Here is a 14,013-nt window from a genome sequence, read left to right as displayed (position 1 = left end):
TTGCCAAAAAAATAATCCTAAACGAAAATCAACCCCAATACAATCGGCATGTTTCTTTAATTTTGTAGCACAGGATTTAGGAATTTAATAATATATTTTTGTTGTTTGAAAAAAAAACTTCTCAATTATTTCTCAGATTTGTTATTTTATTTTATTTTTTTAGGAGCAATTTTTTATTTATTGAGAGAGTTAATATACTAAATTTATACACATTACATTGAGATTTTGAATAACTGTTTTATATTATTATTTTTTGTTTTGAAGGAGATTGAGTCTAATTCAAGCGAGGCTTTTACTATAGTTGACATTTATGAAAATGAGGGGTAAATTAGGATTAAAAACTCGGTGTCAGAAAACTTGTACCCAGGGATTCGAAGTATTCACTCATAAAATCGTTAACAAGAAACCAAAAGCTGCTCTTCCATTTCGTCGATTGAATTTCAATGGAATCCAATCCTTCACGCTCCAATCTGAAACGCCCTTTCTTTGAAGACGACGGCTCCGACAAACCCCCAGCGTAACAATTCTCAAAACCCTAATTGACAACCAATTATTTGTTTTTTTATTTAGTTGTGGCTTCTGTTTGTTTCTCAGGAAACCATTTTACTGGAAATTTTTTGGGTTCATGTGCAGGCAAAAAAGGGTTAGGTTCCCCAAGGGGAAGAAGGCGAGGCCCGGAGATGAAGCCGTAAACAGAGGCAGACCTGAGGAGGCGGTTGGGGTTGGGATTGGCCCGACTCCATTGACGGACCCTCGTTCTGCCGCCAAAGAACGGGCCAAGCGCCGAAGCCAAATCACAACTGAGCTTTTCAGTGAAGAGACTGCGGGCATTCTCAACGATGTCTCTGCTGCTGAAGTTACTTACAAGGTGTGTGTGATTTTCTGTATTCGATTGATTCCTTTGCAATTTTCGACATTGCAATCAAAGTAATGCTTTCGTTGTTCGGTGCCTTTTCTTCTATCACTATCATTTTGCGTTGTTCGGTGCTTATTCATTCCTCGCGTTTTGTTTCGGGGAATAAGCCTTTCGAACCTTTGAAGTTTGTAGCTGATATGAACTGCATTTGGTTGGTTTCCTAAGGAGTTTAGAATTTTACTTCTTTTTGGTGTTATATTTGTCATCTTGTAACAATGCGCATCATAGTTACAACTTACATGGTGTTGTTGAGGCTGTGTGCCTGTTGCTAATGCTTTCAATGAAAACTTCCCTGATACAGCATCTAGTCTGTGTCGTTGCTTTAAGATACAAATCATGTGATTTGACCATTATTATTATCTTCTTGTGGTGGAAACATTTGTTTTTATATGTCAGTAGTTCCACAATCATTTATAGTGCCATGCATGTTTTTTGTTAAAGGAGTACATCTGTAATTTGGAATGGTTCTTTCCTGAATTGGCAGCATTTTTGTGAGTCGAGATGATTGCCAGATTCTTCTGTTAATTGGATTTGGATCAGTGGAAAGGATAGCCAATGATTGGGGTATCTTTTGGCAGGATTACGACGACTTTGTTGAGGATGGGATTCCAATAGAACCTTTCAACTTGAACAAGGAGAGGGAAGAAGGTTATTTTGATGCAGATGGAAATTTTGTTGAATATGCCAATAAAAATGAAATCGAGGTAAACATGTGTAGCATTTTTTAAGGATAAATAGTTCTTCGTTTTGCTTCTAAAAGCCAATTTTTAGTTTTCTTTTGGGTGATTAAGTGTATCTAGTACAATTAGGTCCTGGAATTTACTGCTTTACTATGCTCATAAAGCATTAATATATGCATACTGAGTTTTTTTGTCTTTTTAATTAATAGAATGACTTGATTCAGTTAAAAGGCAAAAATTCTCTGTACAAGTTTACTAAAATTGGAATTTATCTTTTTTGTCGTAGAATAGTTCGAGAACACGTGAAAATGCATAATGTTCTTGAAGTACACTGAGAATACCAACTAATTGGATTTGTTACACATATTTTCGAGACTGAGGCATTTTATGTCAAGCACAAGAACAGTGAGGTGGAAACCTTTCAAGAATTCAATTCTATGATTAAAAAATGGAGATTAATATAATTGAAATAAAGTACTTATTGTCATCCAAGATAATAATCAACCCCCAAACTGCTTATTATCTATATTTCGTTCCTTTCTTCTGCCACTTTTGCTACATAATGTCATCTTGGATATCACATCATCTTTGTCATTCTAGTGCTTGTGCACGTAGTTCACATAGATTAAAAAAAAAAATATATATTAATAAGCTGGGAGGTACGGAGCTACTTATATATAGTTAAAGCTAAATAACACAGCATAGCCGAGAGCTTATTACAAGCTGGAAAGTGCTCTTGAAGGCACACTTACGACTCGCCTTTTAAAACAATGGTTACAATTATGTGTTCAGTTTCTCAATTTAATGTGGAATTTTGTAGGATGCATGGCTTGATAGCGTTGAAGTTGATACAAAATATGCTGGAAAAGGGTTTGCAGTAACGAAAGATGATGATGATGTCCAAGATTTGTCTTCTGATGATGTTGGGAAGATTAAAAGGCGTATTGCTGATGTGCTTGAGCCAGGGGAAACGGTATACTATCATTCATCTTACTCAGTCTTCTTCTTTGAATTAATTGTTTTCATTTGAAATTTCAACTATGTGAAGTGCTAAATCTAACATTGTTTGTGTTGTATGAGAAGAAACCATTAAACTCTATAAAATACTGCAAAAATGATAAAACCTATGACATAGGCTAGAGTGTGCATTGATGACCTAGGATTGCAAAGGTTTAAGAAAAGTGAAGCAGTGCCTACGAGTTTGTCCTCTGTGTCTCAAATAGTGATCCTCTTCTTACTCTCGTGATGGCAATTCAACTAGAGTGGGAAAATGGTGGTGAAGCTCCTTGGTTGTTTGGGTTTGTTTGAAAATTGAATGCCCCTCTGGTACATTTGAGAAGTTTTGGCTTCTCCAATGGATCTTTCTTCCTCCTTGATGGAGTCAATTTTGATCTAGCCAAACCAAATGAGGGCCTAGTTTTTATAATGGACAGTTTTCACTAGCTTTAGCGAAATAATTGGGCTAAGATAAAACGAACTAGTGGACCTCTCTTATCCTGAAGCAAAACCGTCCTAACAAATGAGTCTTTATGGAGAAAATGCAAGTGGTCCATCAGAAGTACACTTAGGTAGTGAATCCTACAGTTGGGTCTACTTACTGTGGATAAGGTTGGACCTTACAGATGCAAGTGTGTACCTCTCGAAGGTGGGCCACAGGACTAGACAGCCTCCTTGGACTTGGACCTTCAACTTTTGTTGCGCTTGGGCCTATCACGTAACACTCGGCAAATTTTAGATTTTCCTAGCGTAATATTTAGCAAAGCAAAAACAGTAGAATATGGTCATATCGTGAAGATAAGAACAATAGAAAATGATCGTATGCAAGATTGGCATACAACACAAGGAGCAATATACAATGTGAAATTGGTCCTGAAAATTAAGGGCCTTACACTCCATCATATGTGGTTGTAGGAATTTTGGCACTTTGACTGCATGAATGCAGAAGGGCGGTTGTTTGGAACACAAAGGATTGTTGTAAATAATTCAAATGCAATATTGTTTTTGGCGACTTAAATTGCACTAAAGTAGCTGTTATGTTTTGGTTGATTGCCTACCACTTCCAACATCAATTGTATGAAGTAAAAATTTCTACTGTGGCAGGTTTTACAAGCTTTGAGGAGATTGAAGGGAACTTCAAATAACAAGAAGGAGAAGATGTCGGCTGAAACAAAGCGTGTATTTGACCAATTAACCGAAGATGCCACGAACCTGATGGATAATGGTGAATCCAGTTAAGTGTGTTATTGTTCTAGGAAAACTGCATTAGTTTTGTATAATCTGGCGTAGTTGTTTTAGATAGATCTAGTACAGGCACTTAGAAAATATGTTTTATTTCCGTAAACCTTTGGTAAGGAATCAGTTTCTGTTTTGGCAGAGTGCTTATTGGTTGAAGTTTTATTTTGCAGATGTCTATCATGAAAAGAAAGAGATGTTTGAGCGTGAGGCAGGTCAGTGATATGGTTTATCTTTCACTTTTCTGAATTTTGGTATTTAATTTTCTTCTTCTACCAATCTTTTAATCCCCCTAGCTTAAGAGGAGAAGCTATAATCATGGTCTGTCTCTGTGTACTATTTTTTGTGTACGCATGCATAAACCTAGTTATGATGCCTTGTCAGCTTCTTTGGGTTGTTTAGTTTTAGTAAGATTTACACTTTTAACTTAAAGAAAATTATGCCTTCCATTGGAGATCTGACTCTGGCAGGGCCCAGGCTATAGCATCCATAGCCTGGGTTTTCCAGTTTATGGTGCGCACAGCCATGTCGGCTTTTTTTAATTAATTATTTTTTATAAGGGTATGGTAAAGAAAAGAAATTAGGGTAAGGGCAGTGGAAAAGCAAGGGTAGGGGTAGTTTGAGGATTTTTGGTCCGTGGCATAGTAAAGTTTGAGTTATTATTCATTTTCTAAAATTTTTGAAAACTTCTGTGGAGATTGGAATAGTAGCTGGATGGGCTGAACATATAAGAGGTGTCAATAGCACCACTCTTTGCCATGTCTGTTTATTTTTTATGTGAGGTGTTTGGTGCCAAATGGTGTAGGAAAGCTTTGCTATTCAGAAATCATAAATCAAGGATGCTGTGATCAGTATAGGTTGCAAGGGCTCGAATTGCAAGGCCTGTATTTGGGAGAATTTGAAGGTTATGGATGCCAAAAGTGTGAATGCTCAACTTCCCAGAGAATTTGTTGGTAAAATTTAAAAAGAGAGTTGATATCTGGAACAGAAGCAACAATACAGTTTTTGAGGAAACTAGGGTTATGATTTAATGAAACAAGAATTGGAAAAGTAAGTTGAGATGGACTGAGTTTGGATTTGGAATTGAAATAGAACGGGGAGTTTGGAAATCCGAGTTATTTTTGCTGTTTTCAACAACCTGAGAATAATATTTTGGATCAATTATGATTTTGAGATAGTAATTGATGGTGGGTTGTGTTAGGACTTAGAAAACCATTGATTTTAGAATGTCTTTTAGGAAGAAGACTATTAAAAGAAAGCAATCTTTGCTAGCACAGTTCATTAATTGAGGTTGTATGTTTTGCTCTTATGTATGTTTAGCTTATATAGAAGATAAATCCCAATGGAATGGAGAACTACCATTTGAAAGATATCTCAAATAACATGAAAATAAACTATAATCACACATAATCATCCCAAAACCAGGTGCTCTCAAGTTTGAAATTTATGGGAAAACTGGTTACAAGAATATTACAAAAATAGCCATCTAATGTGTTTTAGTCAATCCAAGATTTAAGTAGTTTATTTTCCTCTATGTTCGCGCTAATACACTTTTAGGGGATAATCTACAATTCTCCAGGTATAGAGGTTTTCTTCTACAATTCGCTTTTCAATATGTAATAGCTGTCATTTAGAAAGGGCAAGAGCGAACAATCCAATTACATAAGAACGAGAGTTTTCAAAAATCATCAATGTGAAACCTGTCAAGAGACAATTAACACTTTCAGCAAGTTCACCTTAGTCTCAAAAGAAGATGCTCGTCTGTTTGGAAGAAAAAAAAAAAAAAAAAAAGAAGATAAAAAAGTTCCTTGACATCAGACTTAAAGGAATTGTTATCTGAATTGCACAAAAGGGCTCTGGAATAATAATCATTTTGGGGAAATCATTCTTTTCGTAATGAGTATTCACATCTTTAAAAGAAAAGATAAATAGAGAGAAGAAAAGAAAAGGATCGGTGGGTGTCAATCATAAGTTTGCTCCCTATTTTATTTTATCATTATAAGAAACAAGCTTTCATTAATAAAAAGAAACATTTCAAAACATGGGCAAGTTGTCCACTGGACGTGGCCTACACAACGACAACAGCAACACAGATCAAACAACCTAACATTACATGGGTGAAATCTAAAATACAGCATGACACCAATTAGAGCTAGCTATGCTCATATATAATTGTTTTTATCCTTTCTTTTTCAGAAGGATATGAGAGCTTAGCTCGGGCAAGAAGGGAAGGCACCTCCACAAGTGCATACCAGGGGAAATCTGTTCTTAGCATGGAGTGGGGCACTTCCTCTGATGTAACCGGTCCTGGAGTACCCTCTTCAATACTGTCCGAAACTGCTGTTGGTACTTCCAATTCTAATGCACCCGCTGCAGAAACCACAAGTAATGGTGCTGATGCGTTTGATATATTTGCGGAAGATGATGAACATGTAATTGCTAAACCATCTTCTGAAGGAAGTGATGTGATCTGTGGCCCTAATTCTGATGGAGTCAGCTCACTGTCTTCAAACAACTTAAACGCTTATTCTGAGAGTAAGCTTTTTTCTGTTGATTTTGATTAGAAAATTTAACATTTTGGGTGGGTTATTAGCAGTTGCTTGCTTACTTTTTTTTTTTTTTCTTTTTTGTTTCTTTCAGATGGAGTTTTGCAAAATGATTATGTGTTTGATGAGTCTTCTGGGTACTCTCTCTATCTACATCTCTCTCTCCACCCAAATAAATAAATAAAATCCTTGATTGCTTGTACTTGTATAGTGAACTCATTGATTTTGTTTTGTTTTATTTATTTGGTACAATTGATATTGACTTGATACATAATAGTATTTAGTTGCTTCTTGTCTAGTCAGTAAATGCTAATCATCTATTCTTTAGATGTGGTGGAGAAATGCTCTTTGTGGGGAATGGAGTGGGACTAATTGAATTCATTTGCTTGCTGGCATTTGTTCTTTAGCCACTTTTAGATGGTTTGCTGTTATTGCTATTAAATGTTTGTGTGTCTGTGTTTACAGCTTTTCTATTATAGGGTTAAACCAATTTTTGCACTGCCGGTCAACCAGATTTAAATCCGATGTCCGAACCAGATTTTTGCACTGCTGGTCGACTGGCATGCACTGGCCAGGCGATCGGCAAGGCATCGTATTATAGAATATATATATATATATTTTCCGGATCTAAATCTCCAGATTTTGTAGGCTGCAAGGAGCAAGTTGCTTCGATGGGCAGCCAGTCAATATATTTCATCTTTTTTTTTAAAAAAAAAAAAATTTAATTTAATTTTATCCCATTCTTGACAGGGTTGACTACCTTAGGTGTTGAATCACCCTATGAGCTTAGAGTTTAGCTTTTAACTCTTGGGACCAAAACTCGACAGTTAAAAACTAAATATAAGCAAGGAACCTGTGCCGGTTGACCGTTAGGAGGAAAAATTACAGTGCTGGTCAATATGGCTCTGACGTAACTGTTAGCTTTCATCTGTATGTGTACGTCTGTCAATTGGTACCATATGTCATTTGACTTGGAGAGCAATTATTTTCATTTTTTTACTAGTACCAGGGGAGCCACACAGGTTCTTCTCTTAGATTTTAAGCTTTATTTCTCGAAAACTCAAGATGTAATACTAAAATCTAAACTCATAGGGTGATTTTACACCCTAGAGTAATCAACTAAATCAGAAATGAGATTATAAAAAAAAAGAAAAGGAAACATGATAAAAGATTGATGCCAATCAAAGCAACTTGCTCCGGCCTAAACCTTAAACTACATAGGGAAATGTTATCCTGTCTGAGAGTTTGGCAACATAACTATTTTACATTTCCAGATTGTATGGAGAGAAGCAATGCCCTATGTGTGTGTGTGTGTGTGTGTGTGTGTAAGGGGAGGGCTGCAACTGTGGAAGTTTGGTACTATTTTATAAAGGTTGACATCTCATCCAAATGTATTAGTTGAGTTTTATAAAAATCCATTCAAGAGCAGACAGTTCCCCATTAGAGTGATGCCTTGTCGTTTGAACAGACTCTGTATCTTCCTTTTTTTAAGTGTAGTTTCCATCCCAATAGGGTTTATTAATTTACAAGGACCTCATTTGTATATTTGAGTATTTTTATTCAAATAATTAATTTCGATATCTACTTTTAACACTAGCATTCCAATTGCTAGGGGTACCGTTCGTTGGTGCAGCGCATCCGCATTGTCTATGTATGCTACGGAAATGTTCTAATATATACATATACATGAATTAAATTTGTCAAAATACTACAAACATTGTATGCATAAATCAGTGCTTTAGAAAATCCTCTGGTTACGGAAATTGTATTCGTTATTCTTCATTTGTATATTTTGAGTAATTTTATTCCAATAATTAGTTTCGAAATTTACTTTTAATATTTAATTACTTTCGAAGTCCATTGGTCTGACTGGTGATCCTTGGTCCAGTTGCTTTTCCTTGATGCTAAATAGTGATCTGAACTTTCACTTACATATGAGCAAATTTTTATGTGGCTATTTTGGACTAATATAACCTATGGTTGGTTAATCCTTCTAGGTACTATTATAGCAGCAGTTTGGGATATTATTATGATCCGTCCACAGGATTCTATTGCTCTGCTGCGTCGGGGCTGTGGTAAAGAAAGCTTGTCCTTGTTTTTAGATTCCATTGCTTTTTGTTCTTTATGCAGTGCTCTTTTTTGGGTGGATAAGTCTTTGTTTGCATGTTTTGAATTTTCATACTGGTTGGTTACTTGTTAGTTGGATAGGTCCTGGTTTATTCTCAGTTCTTTACATAGTCTAAGGGTTAGAAGTTTCTAGGCCTACGTCCTTTAAGTTCTTAAACTGCACATTAGTAGATCTAGCTGCACTTCACACTAAATTTCAAATACAGTTCTGTTATTAGCCCATTTGCTATCTGGGATTCTGGGCCTTTCATACCTTGTTTTCTTCATTGTAACTATGTGGTTAGTTTACTGCATAACCATGCATTGTTGAGCAATACTAGCACATAAATCACAACTAATTTCAATTACTTATTCTCCCATCGAGAAAAAAGGAAAGCGAGAGTGGTTTAGATGGCAAATAAAGTCTGTTAGGGGTACTTGCAGTACTTACAGCTGTTGTGTTCGACTTCGAGTGTATTAGATTTGAAGTAGTTTCCATCTGAAATTGTCATTATGTGTGGTGGGTTTTATTGGTCAGGAACATGGCTTTCCAATTACAAGTCATGACAACACAAGGCATAGCAACTGAAAACTTTCTGGATTTACTGATAATGTTGGGGACGATAATAGAAAGATGACACAGATTTAAATGAAAGTTTGGCTTGACCACCATAATCTACTGAGTTATTGGAATAGATTTGAAAGGAAGGTTTACACTACTTTGTATTGTTAATGGGTTGGTCAGTTGGTTCATGTAATTGCCAAAGATGTGTCTTGCAACCTTATACATGTTTTTTCTTTCTTTCCAAATGTAGGTACTCGTTCAATGAGGAGACGGGCACATATGATGAAATTCACCAGGCTGCAACCAGTGTGAATTGAGTAGGAAAGAGTTTTGCTGCTTCACTGAGTTTGTACAGACCAGAAAGCCAAAAGTTTAGGGTGAATTGTTGATGGATCAGATTAGATATTTGATGCCCCCATAGTTTAATAGTACAACTTAGTATGGATTGTTGTTTCTCTCTCTCTTCCCCCCATAGTTTAATAGTACAACTTAGTATGGATTGTTACTCTCGCACACACACACACACACACCCCAATTTAGGCATAGTATGAAGTGAAAATCTCAGCGTTTAGCTGATCAGAATTATTTTGTTGGGGTAACACATCTTTGCAATCAACAAGACGGTTTTTTTTTAAATTTATTTAATTTATTTAATTTATAAATAATATTTAAATAAATAAATAAATAAATATTTATATATATATATATATATATATATAAAATTAAAGAAATTTAATTTTTGTTGTCTTTTTGGTTTTGTAGGTTCAGAGCTGCTTTTTCCTTTTAGTATTATGCAATGATTACCGAGAAATTCTTACCTATTTTATACAAATGGGTAATCTCAAATGGGTCGCCCCCGTCTGAGATTTGCAGCATCTCTCCCTCTCTCTTATTTGGTCCAAATTACCAACTTGTGGACAACCTGCTCTATTAGGTTTAATTTTAAGGAAATACTTGCTTGGGTTTAATTTTTAAGCAAATCTACTTGGAACAAATTTTAGGTCTCTTTCTTTTCTTGAGATGAAAACTAAGTTACTTACAACAAAAAGCCCCCTAATACAATGGGGGCCAAAGAGATCAAAATAGAAAGCATCAACAACAATAAGGGGTAGGCCATTATCTCATAAACAATGAGGAGAAAGTCGATGCCCAAAATTAGCGACGGCATCCGCCAAAAAATTGGTTCTCTATGAGAATGGCGGAATGGTAAATATCCTGCATGAGTGGCCGTAAAGTCCAAAGTGCACTTCACAAAAGAAGCTCAAATGGTAAATATCCTGCATGAGTGGCCGTGAAGTCCAAAGTGCACTTCACAAAAGAAGCTCAAATGGTAAATATCCTGTGAAGCTCAAATGGTAAATATCCTGCATGAGTGGCCGTAAAGTCCAAAGTGCACTTCACAAAAGAAGCTCAAATGAATATCCTGCATGAGTGGCCGTAAAGTCCAAAGTGGCCGTAAAGTCCAAAGTGCACTTCACAAAAGAAGCTCAAATGGTAAATATCCTGCATGAGTGGCCGTAAAGTCCAAAGTGCACTTCACAAAAGAAGCTCAAATGGTAAATATCCTGCATGAGCGGCCGTAAAGTCCATGGAGCTTGGGCTTCGCGGAGAATGCAATCAATGACTAATTTAGAATCTCCTTCCACTTGGATTTTCTTACATCCTCTGTTAATAGCAAAGGCAAGACCATCCCGTACGTAAAGATTGACACTCAGTCACAATCAAGGTCTAAAATATCGATGATATCGGATAATATCGGTAGTCCAAAAACATGGAAATTTCGATGGAAATATTGGGATATTATCTATATCGATAAAAATTGAATAAAACCCATAGAAATTGTAACAAAAACTTAGAAATTTTTATTGAAACTTTGGAGAATGTTTATTTAGTCAATTATCTATTAGTTTATCACAAAAAATTAGAAGGAAATGCATTGCATGATGGATTTAACTGATTTAAGTTGATTATACGGCGAGCTGGCAAACACTGTGAGTGTAGAAAATATGTAGTAATTAATGAAAAAAGATTAAACACACTATAATCATTTATATATAATGATTTACTACAATATTTTACACTTCATACTTGCATAGTAAGATACAAGAGTGATTTAGAACCACATACAGTTCCTATGATGTTCAAAATTTTCATTATCTTCATTATCTCTATGTGTAGAGTAAGTGTATTGTGAAGAGTAGTTATCAAATGATAAATTCCTAAAATAGTTTTGTATGTAATTGTTAACATGCCACCCATATAAATATAAATATTTTGGCATATTATCACAAAAACATAAGTGATATGGTGATTAAGGTGTCGGAGGAGTAAAATGGGAGGGGTTTAAATCCACTTTGTGTTTTTTTTTTCCTTTTTTTCCCATTTACATCGATATTTTTGATATTTTTGCGATATTACACCGATATTTTGACAAAATATTGCTGAAGTGTGAGCGAAATTAGCGACATCGATATTTTCCGATATTATTGTTGATATTGTCGATATTTATACGATATGTACATGGATATGTTCCGAAATATCTGTGATTCGAAAAAACCGAAATATCCTAGATATTTCGTCGATATTATCGATATTTCAGACTATGTTTTATACAAATTAAGAAGAAATTGGTTTCAAGAGTCTCATTTTTATACGTCCCAAAAAAAATAAAAATAATGATATACATGTGTGAACTTTGTCAAAATAAGAAATGTAAGGTCCATCATTCCTTGCCTGCCCATGTCTCAATATTCAGAAGAAAAAAGAACTTACCACTTAGACGCCACAATACAAAGCAAACCAAGAATGACTAATTTTACAAAAGGAAACACCTTGAATCCCCTTTGTGTTTTTTCCCTTTTTTTAAACGTTTTTTCCCCCTTTTTTTTCTCCATTACATCGATATTTTAGTGATATTATAGCGATATTGTAACAAAATATTACTGAAGTGTGAGCGAAATTATCGACGTCGATATTTATACGATATGTGCATGGGTACGTTTCGAAATATCCGTGATTCGAAAAAATGATAATATCCTAGATATTTCGTCGATATTATCGATATTTTAGACTATGCTCCTAAGATCTGACTTCTCCCAGCCTTGTGTAAATAAAATGGGCAAAAATAACACTCTTCCACTAAGAAAAACAATGGGAATACAATAATAATCTCACCAAACACCGGTGGCTAAACTCTCTCTTGGTTTTTCTCTCAAGAGGATTTTCTCTCTCACACAAGTGAGGTTTTCTTTTCTCTCAAAAACCCTCTATGTTTTGGTTTTCTAAGGGATGCATTGAACTGAAAGAATGCAATTGCTTTTATAGGCAAACGTTCCTAACTAATTGGTGGCCATGCATGAAAGATAGTTTTTCTCATTTTCTCTTCCATTCGTTTTCTTCAAATTTTTCCGTCTTTTCTTTCATTTTATTTTAATATTTATGTTCCTTCTTTTTCTCTCCTCCACTAACGAGGGAAACCCATCAATCTCCCACTCCCGACTTAGGTGAAGGGCTCCAGCAGTCCAGCTGCTCCTCTGCAAAATTCGTACTTGTCCTTAGGTAAAGACTTGGTCATCATATCTGAATTATTGTCATCAGTATGGATTTTCTCAAGTTGTAATTGCTTAGACTCCAACACATCACGTATCTAGTGATATCGCACATCAATGTGCTTCGACCTCGAGTGAAAACTCGGATTCTTGCTCAAGTGGATCGCGCTCTGACTATCACAATGCAAAATGTATTTATGCTGCTCTTGCCCTAATTCTTGTAGGAATCGTTTCATCCAGAGCATTTCTTTGCACTCTTCAGTAGCTGCAATAAACTCTGCCTCTGTAGTTGATAGAGCAACACATTTCTGTAACTTTGATTGCCATGAAACTGCTCCCCCTGAAAATGTAATTAGGTATCGTGAGGTAAATTTTCTGGAATCAAGATCTCCTGCCATGTCTGCATCTGTGTAGCCAATCAATTCAGGTTTTCCACCTCCAAAGCACAAACTCATTTTGGAAGTTCCCCTGAGATATATGAGAATCCACTTCACAGCATTCCAATGCTCTCTGACTGGTTTAGACAGGAATCTGCTTACAACACCAACTGCATGCGTTATATCTGGCCTCGTGCAAATCATTGCATATATCAGACTACCAACAGCTGAGGAATATGGCACCATAGCCATATTTTCTTTTACTTTTTCACATGTGGGACTCTGCTTTGAACTAAGCTTGAAGTGACTAGGAAATGGAGTAGAAACTGGTTTTGCTTTATCCATGTTAAACCGCTTTAGTACCTTCTCGATATAACTTTCTTGTGATAACCTCAACTCCCGATTTTTTCTATCACGGGATATACTCATACCGAGGATTCGTTTTGCGGGTCCTAAGTCTTTCATAGCAAAAGACTTGCTCAACTCTTTCTTCAGCTTGCTAATCTTGTCACTGTTTTGTCCTACGATCAACATGTCATCGACATAGAGAAGAAGTATGATGAATTCACCATCATCAAATCTTTTCACAAATACACAATGGTCTGAAGTAGTCCTTCGATATCTGTGTTCAATCATGAAGGAATCAAACTTCTTGTACCATTGTCGAGGCGCCTGCTTGAGTCCATATAAGCTCTTTTTCAGCCGACATACCAAATCTTCTTTTCCTTTGACTTTGAATCCTTCTGGCTGCTCCATGTAGATTTCTTCTTCAAGATCTCCGTGAAGAAAAGCTGTCTTCACATCTAGCTGTTCGATCTCGAGATTCAGGCTTGCAGCCAAACCGAGTACAACCCGTATGGATGACATCTTCACTACGGGTGAGAAAATCTCTTCAAAGTCAATTCCTTTCTTCTGACTGAAACCTTTCACAACTAGCCTTGCCTTAAACCTGGGCTTAGAGTTGTTTTCTTCCGTCTTCAGTCGATACACCCATTTGTTCTTGAGTGCTCTTCTACCTTTTGGTAGGTTCACTAGATCATATG

The 14,013-nt window shown here is 36.0% G+C and overlaps 1 protein-coding gene across 3 annotated transcripts; it reads left to right on the top strand.

The window, feature by feature from the left end:
• Positions 1-306: 306 nt before the first annotated feature.
• LOC117636807 (SUPPRESSOR OF ABI3-5) lies at positions 307-9,677 on the top strand. 3 transcript variants are annotated; one of them, XM_034371480.1, is made up of 10 exons: positions 307-517; positions 634-868; positions 1,495-1,620; positions 2,417-2,569; positions 3,697-3,826; positions 4,002-4,043; positions 6,025-6,363; positions 6,469-6,511; positions 8,372-8,449; positions 9,296-9,677. In XM_034371480.1, the coding sequence occupies exons 1-10, from the start codon at positions 444-446 to the stop codon at positions 9,360-9,362; spliced, it is 1,287 nt and encodes a 428-aa protein (XP_034227371.1). In that variant the 5' UTR covers positions 307-443; the 3' UTR covers positions 9,363-9,677. The 3 variants fall into 3 exon arrangements, with proteins under 3 accessions (XP_034227371.1, XP_034227372.1, XP_034227373.1); XM_034371481.1 differs by lacking the exon at positions 6,469-6,511 and having other exon boundaries at positions 353-517; XM_034371482.1 differs by lacking the exon at positions 307-517 and having other exon boundaries at positions 720-868; positions 1,401-1,620.
• Positions 9,678-14,013: the final 4,336 nt, after the last annotated feature.

The sequence above is a fragment of the Prunus dulcis genome, chromosome 8 (genome assembly GCF_902201215.1).
Source record: "Prunus dulcis chromosome 8, ALMONDv2, whole genome shotgun sequence".
NCBI classification, from domain to species: domain Eukaryota; kingdom Viridiplantae; phylum Streptophyta; class Magnoliopsida; order Rosales; family Rosaceae; genus Prunus; species Prunus dulcis.
Note: the sequence above shows the minus strand (reverse complement) of the source record. Positions and strands in the feature narration are given on the sequence as shown.

What these genes read in the sequence shown, in the direction of transcription:
- LOC117636807 (XM_034371480.1), top strand. Translation starts at nt 444, where the DNA reads ATGGAATCCAATCCTTCACGCTCCAATCTGAAACGCCCTTTCTTTGAA. An exon ending in GATGGATAATGGTGAATCCA is followed by an intron (nt 3,827 to 4,001) that starts GTTAAGTGTGTT and finishes TTTATTTTGCAG; the next exon opens with ATGTCTATCATGAAAAGAAA. An exon ending in CTTAAACGCTTATTCTGAGA is followed by an intron (nt 6,364 to 6,468) that starts GTAAGCTTTTTT and finishes TGTTTCTTTCAG; the next exon opens with ATGGAGTTTTGCAAAATGAT.